This window comes from Mytilus galloprovincialis, chromosome 14 (assembly GCF_965363235.1).
Source record: "Mytilus galloprovincialis chromosome 14, xbMytGall1.hap1.1, whole genome shotgun sequence".
Classification (NCBI taxonomy): Eukaryota; Metazoa; Mollusca; class Bivalvia; order Mytilida; family Mytilidae; genus Mytilus; species Mytilus galloprovincialis.
The window spans coordinates 66,944,132-66,962,096 of NC_134851.1; the positions used below are offsets into that span (position 1 = coordinate 66,944,132).

At 32.0% G+C, this 17,965-nt stretch overlaps 2 protein-coding genes across 4 annotated transcripts in view; one reads left to right on the top strand and one right to left on the bottom strand.

Moving 5' to 3' along the window:
* LOC143059850 (disco-interacting protein 2 homolog C-like) overlaps positions 1 to 7,503 on the bottom strand; it is an 86,523-nt gene extending 79,020 nt beyond the window's left edge. For 2 of the 3 annotated variants that reach the window (XM_076233420.1, XM_076233419.1), the window contains exon 1: positions 7,320 to 7,502. In XM_076233420.1, the coding sequence (XP_076089535.1) occupies positions 7,320 to 7,404 (85 nt within the window). In that variant the 5' untranslated portion in view covers positions 7,405 to 7,502. Of the gene's footprint in view, positions 1 to 7,319 lie in introns of all 3 variants that reach the window. The other variant, XM_076233417.1, reaches the window with a different exon arrangement.
* Positions 7,504 to 7,567: 64 nt separating this feature from the next.
* Positions 7,568 to 14,479, top strand: LOC143059851 (protein CNPPD1-like). Its single transcript, XM_076233424.1, has 8 exons — positions 7,568 to 7,725; positions 9,608 to 9,695; positions 10,325 to 10,406; positions 11,135 to 11,255; positions 11,876 to 12,004; positions 12,224 to 12,285; positions 12,862 to 12,967; positions 13,729 to 14,479. Exons 1-8 carry the CDS (start codon positions 7,663 to 7,665, stop codon positions 14,443 to 14,445), a joined length of 1,368 nt encoding a protein of 455 aa, XP_076089539.1. The 5' UTR covers positions 7,568 to 7,662; the 3' UTR covers positions 14,446 to 14,479.
* The last annotated feature ends 3,486 nt before the right edge of the window (positions 14,480 to 17,965 follow it).

Sequence of the window (17,965 nt, forward strand, 5' to 3'; positions counted from 1 at the left end):
ATTGCTTAGACACTAAGTTGGTATATATCATTCTGGGTTCTACATGGGGTTTCTAAATTTAGAATAAAAAAAGCTTCGTCACCAAGTCATATGACCATTCAGGGATCTATATTTGGTTCCTAAAATTAGAAACCTATAAAAGCTTAGTAACCAAGTTTGTATGATCATTCAGGTTCCATATTTGTATCTGGGGTTCCCAAATTTAGGAATCTAGAAAAAGGTTTGTCACAAAGTATAAGGTTCCTAATAATCCTAGCATAAGCTAATGAGGGTCATGGGATTCTTGAATTACACGATCATAAATTAAATGCCACAGATCCCTGCGATGGGAGTCTACATGGAACTGAAGCTATAAAATAAATAAAAACACCAAGATCCTGAATTTGGATTAAACACAAACAAAACTGATTGTCACAAAGATACATACATGTACATGTACATGCACAGATCCCTGAGGGCAGAGACAAGAAAACATTTCCTGTGACAAGCTTCTACATTAGGCTCCTTATGTCAGCAACATAAGATTTTACACTGATAATGAAGGTCTACATGCTGTGTTATGACAAAAGTGTTACATATACATGTACTAGCATAACTAGTACAGCTGTACTCATGGAACTAGCAAGTGATGATTGTCATTGAGTCACACCAAAGACCAAAACAATTTGCAAAAGTGTCACTGGTACTAAGGACTAAGGAGTGAACATTGCTAACAAAGAATCTAACAGTGGTACCTGACGAAAAGCAATGAGGGTCACAAAGTTACTATGATGGGGTTCTACATGCTCATCTATTTTAAAAGGTAAGACACACAACTGATAGGTTAACTTCATTGTAGTACCAACAATGTCATAAACATGGTAAAGCTGTTATCCTTTTCTACGCCTATATCACCCTGCTCAAAGGCTTCCTTACTCTCATATCATGGTTTTGAAGTTTGAGATCTGAGCAGGCATTAACAGTGGCGTCACTGGATCATGTCTGAGAAGAAGTTATCAGCAACCTCACAATGTGTGAGGAGATGTTATCAAGCTTGCTTCAACAATCATAACACTGTCTTAAGGAGTGGAAAAGGCCAGTAAAGACCAAAAAAATCACATTGTGGTCCCTGCGGCTGATATTTTATGATATATCAATATATAGAAAACCCAATAATCTATACTTATCGAGCACATAAATTTAGATATGACCCAAGTAAACTTATCAATCTGACTGTCCACGGTGGAAGTTGAAACGGCATGTAAAAACATGCTTCCAATGGTAGAATTTTACTGCAGAATTTGTATAATTAATATTGCATAAAGTCATTCATCTGACATGTCTGAAGACCCTTTCATCACTAAAATTTTAATTTAAAATCATGAAAAATCTCCTGTAAATTTGATTTTAATGCAACTGAATGGCTGCTATAACTTCGAATATTTCAGCAATTAATACAATTAAACATGTACAATGTATAATCAACATGATCATGATGATAATGATAGCATAATTTATTTAAGTTATGTCAAATACATGAGATACAGAAGATCTGTTTTTTTTTAGTATTTGTACCCCAACAATTTATTCAGATGAAGGTCAAGAGTGTAAAAAATGTCAAAAAATGTGTAAATGTCATTAATATCTAATGTGAAATAAACTTCCTTTGACAAGAATGAGGAAGATATTCATTCTTTACCATCACTAAATTTGTTTCAGGGGATAATCTACATTCTTCTTTTTGAAGTAAAATAAATTGCTTCGATGAGCGCAGCCTGATACGACCGCGGAGGTTGAACCCTAAACACCTGGGGCAAATTTGAACATTATATTCAAGCTTCATACTGTCTGAATTTGGATTGTGATCAAAATTTCACTATAGGTTTTTGACACAAAATAAATGTCAAGATCTTACAAATCTATTGCACAATACTGTGCAACTTAAGATTCTTCATCAATTTTTTCAAAAAGCCTTTCCTTTGTAGTATGAAACCTTTTAGTACAATTTCAGAGAGATCCATACTCATAAACACAAATTATATTCTGGAAACTAAAACTAGAGGCTCTAAAGAGCCTGTGTCGCTCATCTTGGTCTATATGTGCATATCATAAACGAAGGACACAGATGGATTCATGACAAAATTGTGTTTTGGTGATGCGTTTGTAAATCTTACTTTACTGAATATTCTTGCTGCTTACAATTATCTCTATCTATATGAACCTATGAATCTATCCCAGTAGTTAAAATATTTTGTAAAATTTTACAAGATTAAAAAAATTAATGAAAATTGTTAAAAATTGACTATAAAGGGCAATAACTCCTTAAGGGGTCAATTGACCATTTTGATCATATTGACTTATTCATTTGTTATTTGTAGGTCTTACTTAGCTCTACATTATTACTGTCTACAGTTTATCTCTATCTATAATAATATTCAAGATAATAAAAAGCTGCAAAATTTTCTTAAAATTACCAATTCAGGGGCAACAACAGACATAGAAAAATCTTCATTTTGGCAAATTATAAGAAAATTCTGTTTCAAAAAATATATACTTATGATCTACCTTAAAGAATGTCAAAATAAGTCAATTTGGGTACCCTCACTTTAGATGACGTGACGTCGTTTCTGTTTTATTTCATTTTTTCATAATAAGACGTTTATGGAAAGAATAATATCTACCCTTGTTCTAGTATATATACATACTTTCAAAAAATTAATAGATATACTTGAATTATGTACCGCTAAATGTAAATAACGAGACATGACAGATTGCCTGATTAGTCTGAAAATTTCAGGGTAGATAGACCTTGACCTAACAAACAAATTTATCTTGAAAGATTTGCTTAAAATGCTGTGGTTTCTGAGATTTTAGCCAAAAACTGCATTTTACCATAGGTACTATTTTTTAGCTATGTCAGCCATCTTGGTTCGCTGGGCATGGTCAACAGACACATTTTTTAAACTAGTTACCCTTACGATACTTGTATTCAAGTTTTGTTAAATTTGTCTTAGTAGTTCAGTCTTCACAATGAACTGTTAAATCTAGAGCTCAATTTTTGAAATTTTTTAGTTAGATTCTGTTGGTCTGTATATATATGATTAATTGATTTTTACAGGCCCGAGAGCAATTTTACAAGCCTGGGCTGCCTGGGCTGCCACTCAGCGTAAAGACTGGTAGTTTCAGAGAAGATTTTTGTAAAAGATTACAAAAATTGACAACCAGATGCTCTGCAGGGCACAGCTTTATACGACCGCAGAGTTCGAACCCTGAACAGTTGGGGCAAGTATGGACACAACATTCATTCATTCAAGCTTGATACAGCCCTGAATTTGGATTGTGATTAAATAGTTGACACAACATAGGTTTCTGACACAGAATGATTGTGGTCTTAGAACTTAAACTTAAACTTAAAAACTTTAAAATTTTAAATTGGACATTTACCTATTATGGTCCAATATCCAAAATCTAAATACATGGTTAGATTCAGCAAATCAAAGAACCCCAAGAATTCAATTTTTGATGAAATCAAGTAAAGTTCAATTTTGGACCCTTTAGACCTCAATGTGGATCAATTTGATAACTGGGCCCAAATATCAACCAGATGCTCCGCAGGGCGTAGCTTTATACGACCGCAGAGGTTGAACCCTGAACGGTTAGGGCAAGTATGGACACAACATTCAAGCTGGATTCAGCTCTAAATTTGGATTGTGATTAAATAGTTGACACAGCATAGGTTTCTGACACAGAATGAATGTGTTCTAATGAACTTAAAATTTTTGTTTCCCTTAGAGCAATTCACTATGCTGTTGAATATTAATCCTCTCAAAAAAATGTTTGAAGAAATTTTCTTTTTTATTTATGAAATTTCAAATGAGAAAAATTGAACCCAATTTTTTTAATCACATCCCCCTTTCCCTTATTCCAAAACTAATCTCAATTAAAATTTCTAATGGAGTTTGCAACAATAACTACTCATTTAAATACATCATAAAATATTAAGATGTAAAAAAACTGCTTGTTATCACTGAATGGTAAAGATTATTTTAATTTATCAGTTGGTAGTAAAAAGTGAATATACATTGTATATTGTATATAACAAAGATTTAAGTTGATTCTGGACAAAGAAAGATAACTCCAATTAAAAAAAAATCTTGCTATTGCACAATATTTTGCAATTAGATATTTCTTGCTTACTATTCTGGACAAAGAAAGATAACTCTAATTAAAAAAAAAATTGATATTTCACAATATTGTGCAATTAGATATTTCTTGCCATTGCGCAATACTGTGCAATTGAAAAGACTTGCTATTGCACAATACTTAATATAATAATTTTAGATCCTGATTTGGACCAACTTGAAAACTGGGCCCATAATAAAAAATCTAAGTACATTTTTGGATTCAGCATATCAAAGAACTTCAAGATTTCAATTTTTGTTAAAATCAGACTAAGTTTAATTTTGGACCCTTTGGACTTTAGTGTAGACCAATTTGAAAACAGGACCAAAAATGAAGAATCTACATACACAGTTAGATTTGGTATATCAAAGAACCCCATTTATTCAATTTTTGATGAAATCAAACAAAGTTTAATTTTGGACCCCGATTTGGACCAACTTGAAAACTGGGCCAATAATCAAGAATCTAAGTACATTTTTAGATTCAGCATATCAAAGAACCTAACTGATTCATTTTTTGTCAAAATCAAACTAAGTTTAATTTTGGACCCTTTGGACCTTAATGTAGACCAATTTGAAAACGGGACCAAAAGTTAAGACTCTACATACACAGTCATGACAGTTAGATTCAGCATATCAAAGAACCCCAATTATTCAATTTTGATGAAATCAAACAAAAGTTTAATTTTGGACCCTTTGGGCCCCTTATTATGTTGGGACCAAAACTCCCAAAATCAAACCCAACCTTTCTTTTATGGTCATAAACCTTGTGTTTAAATTTCATAGATTTCTATTTACTTATACTAACGTTATGGTGCGAAAACCAAGAAAAATGCTTATTTGGGTCCCTTTTTGGCCCCTAATTCCTAAACTGTTGGGACCTCAACTCCCAAAATCAATACCAACCTTCCTTTTGTAGTCATTAACATTGTGTTAAAATTTCATTGATTTCTATTTACTTAAACTAATGTTATTGTGCGAAAACCAAGAATAATGCTTATTTGGGCCCTTTTTTGGCCCCTAATTCCTAAACTGTTGAGACCAAAACTCCCAAAATCAATCCCAACCGTTCTTTTGTGGTCATAAACCTTGTGTCAAAATTTCATAGATTTCTATTAACTTAAACTAAAGTTATAGTGCGAAAACCAAGAAAATGCTTATTTGGGCCCTTTTTGGCCCCTAATTCCTAAAATGTTGGGACCAAAACTCCCAAAATCAATACCAACCTTCCTTTTGTGGTCATAAACCTTGTGTTAAAATTTCATAGATTTCCATTCACTTTTACTAAAGTTAGAGTGCGAAAACTAAAAGTATTCGGACGCCGGACGACGACGACGACGACGCCGACGACGCCGACGCCAACGTGATAGCAATATACGACGAAAATTTTTTCAAAATTTGCGGTCGTATAAAAATCTAAATGCATGGTTAGATACAGCATATATATCAAAGAACCCCATATATTCAATTTTTGTTGAAATCAAAAAAAGTTTAGTTTTGGACCCCGATTTGGACCAACTTGAAAACTGGGCCTATAATCAAATATCTAAATATATGTTTAGATTCGTGCAGCATATCAAAGAACCCCAAGGATTCAATTTTTGTTGATATCAAACAAAGTTTAATTTTAGACCACGATTTGAACCAACTTGAAAACTGGCCCCATAAGGCCGAGAAAAAAAAATCTGAGTCTCTGGTAACCCGACCAACCCTGTTTTTTTAGCCCCGACCCTAATTTTTTTTATTGGATCTTCAAAAAAAAAAAAAAATGGTATCAACCGACCCTGTTTTTGACACAGGCTTCTGTTAATTGACATCATAATTTATCTAACTTGCTTCTACTGGCAGAGAAAGCCAGTAAAACATTTTATTAATGTCAAAAGATATTCCAAATAGGTTAAAATCCAAGAAATTTGCACAGCAGGTGCTTCAAAAACATAGCGAATGGCTGACTTCCGGTATTTGAAACTAATTACGGATCCGGACTTTGAAAAACCATGATAATTTTCCAGATTTCATTTACCATGTTTACAATGTCAAAATTTTTTTTTTAAATTCCAACCTACTGACCCTATTTTTCCAAATGATGTTGCCAGAAACACAGATTTAATTTTTTTAGGCCTAAGCAAAAATCTTAATACATGTTTAGATTCAGCATATCAAAGAACCCCAAGGATTCAATTTTTGTTGAAATCACACAAAGCTTATTTTTGGACCACGATTTGGACCAACTTGAAAATTGGGCACATGACTTATGGCACACAACCTAAAAAGAAGGTAGAACGGAGGGTTGCCGATGGCAGCTTGGGTGTTAAGGTCGTTGTGCCATCCCTCTATATGTACATCAATAGGTAATTTTATTATTTTTTAAGTAACCTACGACTCATATTATTATTATTATATATTGATATACGGTTACAAAACGTCTCAGGTACAAAACGACCTAGTAAGTTACGAATTGACTAGATACGAAACGACCAGGTTACGAAACGACCTGCACCTAAATCTCTCAACACACAGTACACTGTCACTCTAATATAATTATAATCAATTTAACTTTTGTCAGTTTATTGTCTTAATACACCTTATCGCTATTTGTCCGCCATTACTGGATATCACACAGGTTCCCGTAAAATTTTTGACATCATAAATCAAAAAACTGACGCTACAATGGAAAAGTCATTGTTGTATGTGTCAAAAGTTCAAGTGTCCGGGTCAGCCGGGATTAGCGATAAGGTGTATTTTGTATGCCATAACCATTTAATGTAAATGTGTTTGTGCTAATAAATATCGTCTATATATATATATTTATTTCTTGACTTATTTTATGAACATTTGGTTAATTCATCCTATGTTCAAACCAAAAACATAAAATATGAACCTGTTGAAAATGACAACACACTAATTTGCACTTCTTTGTATGCTGAAACAAAATGACTCACTAATGTAATGAGCTGTCCCTGTTTTTACATGTTACTTTGTGTTCAGGGCTGAATATAGACATTGCAACAAAATGACATGTGTCTTGCACTTCCAGATTGTGTATTGGAAGTGTTTATCTTTTCTATGATAACAACAGGAAGTCAGTCTCATCATTGATTATGTGCTAATATTTTGGCACCGAGTTCTGACAATGAAAATTTACTCTAAGACTCTTACCCTCTGATAGTTCAAGTTCAAGCTCGCGCAATTGTTCATTTATGCCTTGAGGAAGTTTTGCTAAATCCACCTCAACATCTGCCATTGTGATTTTTTAAATAATGTACAAATAAATATCGTCTGTCACTCAAGTGTTTGAAAATCAATCTTCGCCATTTTGTGTAGTGCTCCACACCACACCTAAGTCTCGCGTGAATTTATCTTCTGAATTCTTCTGACTTTTACGTCCGTTGACGCCTAAAGTCCCGTTATACACGACATCGAATAGATCGACCTTCACCTGGAAGTTACGAAGTGACAGGCAATACACAAAAGTCTAGAAAAAAGAGGGACAAGGAAAAAGATGTCTTATTTTCGTTTCCCCTGCCCTTTAGGGGAATCGGATATGTTAGACTACCACAAGGATGTAAGTCGTAAATGAATTTACAAAGTTTATTCATGTGATTATCCATATAAGGTAATCTGGCATCTGTCTCTCCTTTCAGACTTTCATGTCTTTCCCGGTTGTTTTAAAGGTTCGAGAAAATCATCCTATTAAGCCACAATTAAAGAAACTTATATCATAGGTTTACATCAGCAATGTCTGACTCTTGAAAATAATTGCTGCTCAAATATCTAACGAGTTTCATGTCTCTTGTACATGTAATATCATATATATGCGACATGTGTCTGGTCACCGTATCTTAAAAAAGACATCCGCAAATTGGAATCTGTACAAAGAAGGGCCACAAAGCTGGTAAAAAATATTTGTCATCTTAATTATGAAGACAGGCAAGTTCATTGGGTTTGCCAACCTTGGAATATCGTAGGGATAGGAATGATATGATACAAGTCTACAAAGCGTTGCATGGTATAGATGACATTGACTGGATGAGCCTATTTACTTTATCACCATCTAATAATACTAGAGGTCACTCATTAAAACTTTTTAAAAAACAGTGTAAGACGACACATAGACTAAATACTTTTTCAATTAGAGTAGTGGATCAGTGGAATAACCTGTCAGATTTAACGGTGACGGCAAAGACTGAATAATTTTAAGTCTGCATTAAATGGCGAAAATTGGAACCTATATAAATTCATATGTTCGTGTTAAGTGTTTCAGCTGCGCACACCTAAATAAGTATTTTTTGATAAGTTATATATATTATATATAAATATATTATTATGAGATGAGAAATCATATACGACAATCCAAGATGAGGGGTCAGTAGAAGCCTTTGGCTTATGTAACGACCCGAAGATAAAGGTATAAAGGTATAAAGGATGTACAGTTAAAAAGAGATCTGTATATGTACAGTTAAAAATGGTGCTGTAATTTAGATGTAGAGTAGGTATGTTGTTCCAGGATATGATGGTGGCTGGTATGAAGGAATATTTGAAATGTATAGCACCCTACACATTCGACCCAATTTTAGATTGAATTCCAGTTGAATTATTAGAAAATAATGATTGTTGTGTAAACTTGCTTTGATGTAAATATAGCTTGGTATGAGCAACACATTGAAGATTTTAAATGAAAAACATGAAATTTAATAGTTATTAACAGCTTGGTCCCTACATCTCACTTTATTTTGAAACAATGAAAAAAATGTATAGCAGTACACCATGTACACTAAATATAATCAAATCAAGAGTGGACCCAGATTTTGAAATTCATCAATTACAACATCACATCCTAGATTCGAGTCTGTTCATGCCCAGTACACTTTCGCACCTAATTTTAAATTAAATCAAATTCCAGTTGAATTATCAGAAAATCATGATTGTTGTTTTAACTTGCTTTGATGTAAATACTGCATATAGCTTGGTATGAGTAAAACATTGAAGATTTCAAATGAAAAACACAAAATTTAATTGTTTTAACAAGGCCACTAGCAACGACATATTATGCTTAATAGAAAGATTGATGATGAATAATTGACTTACATGTACAATGCAAGAAAAAGACATTGTTAAATCTCACTGTAGTTAGAAACAATGTTTTTTTATTTATATAGCATTTACACTATCCAAAACATGATTAGAATTTATTCAACACACAAAAAAACGTAGTTAGAATCTTTATTTATTTTGAGACAATGACAAAAAAAATATTTATAGCCCCTCACCTACCAAAACCAGATAACAAAATTATTAAACACAAAAACCAATGAAAAGGGTGCGAACGTATATGTATTTTTACTTCATAACATTATCACGGCTGCCTCCAAAAAATACCATGGATCTGATGAATAAACATTTGCTTAACTGATACCTTGATTTTGATGATTATTATTTTTCAACAGGATCATGATGCTTTAACAGAAAGATTTAGAAAGACTTTGTATTACGGAAAGATGCCCAACACAGAAAGACCCTCGTTACCTCTAACAGGTAGGAATTTGACCTTTGACTTGTTTGACCTTTCTCAAGTTATCCTGTGCATGTTTTAATATAAGAAAAAACAAAGCATCAGTTAAAAAACAGTGAAAATTATTGTTTTATTAAAGTTCCAAGGGAGACAACTGTTGAATTATTTTGCTATTTACACTACTATGGATTTTGTTTTTTCCACCTGTCCTTGTCGAAACTTTTAACAAATGCTGCATCTAGTGTAAACAGGTCATTTTTTGTCTTTCATAATAAGATTTGCATATTTTACATGTTAAAATACTTTCTAAAAATGAATTAGGCTCTCATAATCATCATTTTTGACAAAATCTGAGTCTGAGGTTAAATTTGTATAGGCAGATATAAAAAGCATTCACCCATTCTTCATGTGTTAGAATAAATTAATTGTTGATATATTTTCTGTTAAAATTGTCTTAAATCAACAGGTTCACATCTTTACATTATACAGTTTGATTTAAATGTATCCACAACTTTTTGTTGGGTTATGTAAATTCTTCTTATAAAAAACATTTAAGTTTATCTACTCAATGTCTAAATTTTTGGAATTGTGTAAAAATGCTTTATAAGACACAAATATTTTTCTGAACACTTTATATTTCATTTTTTTGTAGATATTGCAGTGGAACTGTTTCAAGAAAGAGCTCCTCGTAAACTTGGAAAAATTGACCAATACATGGTGGCTGCTGCAAGCAGGTAAGTAAATGATAATGTCATATAAAGTTAATAACAAAAATACTGAACTTAGAGGAAAATTCTAAATGGAAAGTCTGTAAGCAATTGGCAAAAATCAATAGTTCAAAGACATCTAACAAATGGATACCAACTGTCATAATCCTGACTTGGTACAGGCTTTTTCTTATGAAGAAAATAGTTGATTAAATCTGGTTTTTAACTAGCTAAACCTCTCATGTGAATGACAGTCCCATAACATACCAAAATTATACAGTTGTTCTAACTTATACACAAATACATACACTCATTCAAGGTTGATAGCAAGGCCTTGAATAATATATATTATTGGTGAAAAATCTAAATCCAAAATTAGATAACTTAATGTTGATCTGTCAGATTAAAAAAATAGAAATGGTCCAAGGGAGACAATCGTGAAAAAAATTGTCTAGAATAAAAAAACAATATTTTTTTCTTCTTTACATTTGGTTGCAACTCTTTTACCTTGTGCATCTACTTTCATTTGTATTTGAAATGTATCGTCTTTACTTTTTATTTGAAGTATTTAAAAAACATAGGAAGAATTAACTAATTTTTTTTATTTTAATTTTAAATTTACTTGATTTGTTGAAATTTGACATTTGTACACCTAAGTGTGAACATGTTTTAATCAAGAAAGGGTTATTGTAGTTGTGACCCTGATTTTGAGCTGATTTCCAGATGGTGTCACATTTGTACTTTTTTTATTACAGAGAGAACTGTATATCTCCTTCGACAATGATGATGGGTATGATCTATACTAACAGACTACGGACAAAGAATCCAGAATACCTACAACAGATATCCTCCTCTGACCTCTTCCTCATTTCAATGGTAAGATTTCTCCTTATACAAGTTTTCCCTATAAATTGTATTGGTGTAAAAAGGAAAGTTTTAAACATAGCATCTTGCTTCTAGCATCACATCCATACGAAAATGTAATGGAAAAAACAATTAGATTGTATGAAATTCAAGCAATAATGTAGATAACATTATATTCCAATGTTAACTTTATTGTGGAAAAATGCAATGATTCCATATAAAAAAAAAACCATAAAAATCTTATTTAAATTCATTGTGAAAATTGATTTGGTGTATAGACTTGAATCATTAAAATTTCCTAACTTGTAACAATCAATCTGCAAAAAAACATTTGGGTTTTAACAATAAACACTAATCATTGTCTGAATTGGTATACATCTCATTAAAAAAAAATTGACAGGATTTTGCCAGATTCCTGACAATTTTAATGGTTCGCTCTGCACATGTATTCTCTTGTTTCCAATTAAAATGCCAAGATAAGGCAATAAATACTGAAAGTGGTGTTAAACAATAATTAATCAACCAAACAATCTTTTCTTTTCATCCTAAGATTTGAAATATCAATATATGTACATAGGAAAAATTAGTTACAAGTATAAAATCCAAAGTTAACTTATTTGTATTTATTATAGATGATGGCTTCCAAGTTTATGTATGATGAAGGTGTTGATGAAGAAGTCTTTAACGATGAATGGGCAGACTCAGTTGACATGGAAACAGAGGAAATTAATCAAATGGAACGAGAATTTCTATCGGCCATTGTAAGATTCTCATTATTTTTGATGAAAAATTTAGTTACCCTCTTATTGCTTAAAACTAACAAGATCCTAACTACCTTCAAAACTGTTTTAATATGATACATAAAGTATTTCAAGATGAGATATGACCAAATAAAATATGGTAATCATGCAATTGTTAAAATATTTTTTCATTATTAATTATCAATTATATTAATTGATGTATAAATTCTACAATTACAGGACTGGAATTTATTTGTTAGTGACAAAGAATTCGGCAAGGTGCTTCATAACATTGAAACAAGGTAACTGTTGTGCATATGTCAAGTTATTTTAGTTTAAAAAATTATATAATTTGGTTCACAAATTTGAATTTTGTGAACGGAGTTACACTTACCTGATAGGTTTACTTAATTGGATATTCTCTCCGGTATTTGGTCTTATCTCGCTCAAGCGCTTAGCTGATCTTTTAAAAATCATCTACATCTATATCAGTTAAGCACTTAGAACCTCAGTTTTCTCTGGCGAAAATCAGGTAAGTGTAACGCAGTGAATATAAAATTGATTGTTGAGATTTCATGGAATGATATTTTTAATAGCTTTGACTTCATAATGTGTATGGATTTACATAATGTTTAAATCTTGCTCATTACTGGAAAAACATGTGTAATAAAAAAGAGGATAACGTTTTCAAGATGACAAAACAAAAGCATTAAGTAAAAAAAAACAATGTCACAGGAATAAAGGAAATCACAAATAGTACATTAAGAAATTTATGAATTAAGCAGGCCTGCTCTGCATGTGCTACCTGTCATGTGGCTCATGGAAATGCAAATTTGATGAAAATAGTTGTAAATTAATTGTCTTTGTTATAATTACAGAATAGCATTACAAAATGGAATAGACCGGGGATGGTTTACATATACAGATTTATTGGTGCTATCACATGATGCCAAATTCCTCGCCATTAGTCAGGAAATCTCCAAGGTAGGGTACAATACATAGTAGTATGAATAATAAGAGATGTAGGGTACATATATATCAATGAGATGGCTATCCAATGACAAAAATAATGGAAAGATACCTTCTCTGACAGTAGTCAGATGGCTATAGAATATCCTAAACAACTACTAGATATTATTTATAAATCCAAAAACATTAAAACTAGAATTTGTTATCTCTCAACTAACATGATATCTAGGAGTAAAATCAACAACCTGTTGTCTCATAGCCAGAGTATATTTTCTAGGCTGATTGACATGTCTTATTGGAAAATTGCTCATTAATCATGTTAATCAACATTATTCACTTTTCCTAAATATACAAGTAATTACATGTAGATATAAGAAGATGTGGTATGAGTGCCAATGAGAAAACTCTCCATCAAAGTCATGATTTGTAAAGTAAACTATTATAGGTCAAAGTTCTGCCTTCAACACAGACCCTTGGTTGACACCAAACAGTAAGCTATTAACGGCCCCAAAAATGACTAGTGTAAAACCATTCAAACGAGAAAACCAACAGTCTAATCTATATAAACAAACCAGAAACACTTATGAACCACAACAACAAACAACAGCTACTGAACATCAGATTCCAAACTTAGGACAAGTGCAAACAAATGCATCAGGTTTAAACATTTTGATAGGTACAATATTTGCCACTTGCTAATAAATATCTTGAGTGAAAATTCAAAAACAAATTTTATTTATCTCCTTTTAATTTGATAATTTTCTCTTTTATTTCAGGTCATACTGGTTTCCTCTTTGACCTACCTGACTGGTATACTGACAATGATTGGTTCTACAGTGTTGGTTACCGCTGCTACAGCAACATTAGGTCCCATCATTCTACATTCACAAGGCAGATTAACTCCCCTTCCCATCACAGGTGTGCTTCCTGTTAGAGAGACAATCACTAATGAGAATGTGACACATGAAGAACCTGAATTGCCAGTTGACCAAAAACCAAGTTTTACCAAGGAATCCATTGATTACATGTTAGCTGAATTGATGACTGTTGTGTCCTTACCAACCACATTTGTCAAGTTCTGGTACTCGGCCATGGATCAAATTAAATCAGGAACAGTATCTTCAAGTGCAAAGGAAAAACAAACACAGAATTTATTTTGTTCAAATGGACCTTGTCTTCCATCGTCTGCTAGACCTAATTGTAAGAACGTATCTCACGATTCACAAGAACAGGATTTATGGGACTTTTGTACCGATTGCCAATCATGTCAGAAAAACTCTCGGCGGAATCTACAACACGGAAAACAAATACAGGGTGCTATGAATGACGTTCAGCTTCGAATGTGCAAGAGCCAGAAATTTAATTGCGCTGTTAAATGTTGTTGTGAACAGGGAAGCAGTTGGACGTTGACTGATACTCTTTCTAGTACTATGTTTCCAGATGTACCTGGCTTTAATACTGGTTTACATTTTCCTATATATGTAACAACTTAACAGTATAAATGGCAGTAAATTTTGTCCACCACCATTTAAAATTTTGTCATTGTCAGTATAAATACTTTAAAGAATTAAACAAATTAAATATTGGCAAAGATCTCAACTCACAAAATTTCAGGTGGCCAGAGCCTAGTTATGATATCTGTTTTATTCATTTTGATTTTTTAGTTGGAATAAATGTGCATTATAAAAAAAGAAGTTAAAATAATCAGCATTAACTTAAGTGGTTAAAAATTCAAATTTGAAAAAAAGTAATAAATTGCAAGATAAATCACATGTACATGATTAATGATTTTTAAACAGAGTTCGCAAAAACTTTTTTCCCCTGGTGGTCCTTGAAGAAAATCTACTGGTCCTCACTATTAATTCTATTGAAAAATACTAAAATTGTGTCAGTCCTATGCACAATTTTTGTGGTAAAATCCTGAGGACTGACACTTTTCGCGAACTCTGGATTTAATATATAAAAAGGGTGGCAAAAATGGGGTGATGTGCAAAATTTACTGCCTGCAACTGAACTGAACAAGCATGATATAATTATATAGTTGCATATCAACAAATATTTTTAGGAAAATTATATGATATATCAATCCTAATTATTTACAATTAAACAAGCCAAATATTGATATTACAAGTATACTCCTACTCTTAGGGCTATATATTGCTAGCAATTTTCCATCTGTTCCTCCAACAAATATTTTTGTCACATATTTCTCCAATACTTAATTAAACAGAATGACTACAATGAGAACATATTTTGTTAACAACTGAATAGGATTTATAGCGATGATTTGTAATACAAGTTTGTGCTTATAGAAAAATTAAATTAAAATGTTTTTAATGTTAAATGCAATTCTTTTTTCTATTTTTCAAGTAGACATTCAAAATAATTTTTCTTTAAATGTTTTTTTATTTTTAAGTCATGTTTCTTTTCTGATTTTAGAGAAACATACCAAAACAACAAAATAAATTAGGTATTTATCATGTTTATTAAACAATATTGAGACTTACCCATTTAATTTAAACCAAAAAATCTGAAAGCCAAAACAGGAGACAATTTACATAGTCATCAGACTCATCACAGACATGACAGAAGTATTAACAAGAGGCTTTAATTTCCATTTAGTTATACATTTTTTGGTGCCTTATAAAAAGTTATTATATCCTTTGAGTATTATATGTCCCCCTGAAACCACCAGTTCCTATAAGAAATTAAATATGTAGATTTCAATAGTTAAACCAAAGACCACCTCAGTTTTATTTGTCAAAAACAAAATTATCAAAAGATAAGTTACACTACAGTTCGGGTGATTTTCTTGTTTATCCATGGTACATTTGTAGCTATATACATGTATAGAAAGCCAACTCATTTCAACTCAAATCTAACAAAAGATTTTGTAAAATCATTGAATAAGCTAGCTAATCTTATACATTTGTATTTCCAAGATATACATCTGATGCTTTCAATTCTTATACAAAAAAAATGGAGTACATCAAAGGGTGAGCACTTGGAATTACCAAGAAAGTTGGCTCACATGTTTTGGGATGTAGGGGCTAAAAAAAGTGAAATCCAAAGAAGTGGGATTTGGGGAAATGTCAGAGCATCCCTGAATCACCCCCTCATTGATGGATTAAAATTACCTGTGTGCTGTAGAGTAATTTTTCTGAGCTTTACATGTGTCAAAAGATTATTTAGATAATGTCATGAAGGTAAAAAGGCAGCCAAAAAAAAAGAAAACACTTTTCTTTTCGATTTTATACTCTAGCTCTCTTATACAAATCTTGCTGCTATTTGAGTAGTGCAGATAGCTTCATATTCTAAGCCAGGTTAAGATTGGGGCAAGAAAATTAAATGCAGAAAGCTTGCACTACAAATAACACAACCTATTACTGGCTTTCGGCATGACAGATAAATCAGAACACAGTAAAAAATCTCAATAGCCATAAATGGTTTTTGTTTTCAAATATCAACAAGAAACACAGTTCTTATTGTATTTGCAGAACTGCAGGCTGGTAATAGGGTGTTAATAAGAGGTTAAATCTAAGAAAATTGTATGTTTGCCTTCAGACTATTTAAATAAAATAAAATTTGAAAAATATCTACATGTATGTTGTTTTGATTAATTTCAGGAAGTGCTTACCTTTCCAATTTAGCAGAAATTAAAGTAGCTTGAGAGCAATAGCAAATAGCAAAAATGTACAGTAAAATCTAGAAATTTATTTAATTTGGCTGAAACTGACAATGGACAAGTTATTGTCCTTGACATGATTTTCATGCATTTCATTTTGCAGAAGACATTTATAAAATAGAGAGAAATTGTAATAAATCACAATAAGAGCTACAAAAGAGTCAACATGGCCAATGTTTGATTAGAGTTATTGTTCCGTTTGAATTTTCCTCTGAGTTTGGTATTTTTGTGATTTTACTTTTTAGAAAGATTGTGACTGATGTCATTCTAGTTTGATTTTAACTATTTCTGCTTATATAAGCAAGGGAAAGTTGTGATTGTAAAAATGTCAATGAGACAGCGACATATTAAAACATATAACAAGAAGACACCATAGTCTTTAATACTAAAGCTTTTTATAACTCGGAAAGAACGAATGTCGAAGATGTAAACTACAATTGTTTGGCATACCAACTTATTTAAACCGAGGCTCAATGATGTGTCTTGTGTACACAAAACGCGTTGGTTTCCATAGTATGCTTACTAGAAGCCTGGTTCGTGTATCTTTATGGTGAGTTTTGAAGTAAAATGTTTTTTCTTTCACTAATAAAGAAAAATGAGATAATAGACGCAATTTTTTGTTATACCCAATATATATATGTCTATGATTGGCACATCTTTGTGTAGAACACTCCTTCACTTATGTCAACATGTGACGCTGTCATTAGCTGAAGGGGTTCAAAAAGAAATCTGTTATAACCAAGTTCAACTTAAAAGCAAGGGGTAATTGTATATTAAGTGTTATGTTTTAAAAAATAAGTCGTTGATGGAGACAGTAAGTTTTATAAAAAAAAAATTACGCCAGAGGGGTGATTGTTAACAAAAGACTTATCAACCACAATGAAAACAGAATACTAGTACTTTGATGCCAAATCATATAACGAAATTAAAAATGCATGGAGTTTTGTCAAATATAGAGGGGGAAACCTAGTGCTGGTGGACGTTTCGTCCTCGCGGGTATCACCAGCCCAGTAGTCAACACTTTGGTGTTGACATGAATATCAATAATGTGGTCATTTTTATTTCCTGTTTACAAAACTTTGAATTTTTCGAAACACTAAGAATTTTCTTATCCCAGGCATAGATTACCTTAACCGTCTTTGGCACAACTTTTTGGAATTTTGGATCCTCAATGCATTTCAACTTTGTACTTGTTTGGCTTTATAAATATTTTGATATGAACGTCACTGATGAGTCTAATGTAGACGAAACGCGATTCTGGCGTACTAAATTATAATCCTGGTACCTTTTATAACTATTTGATATTCTATGAAAACAAATTAACTTAT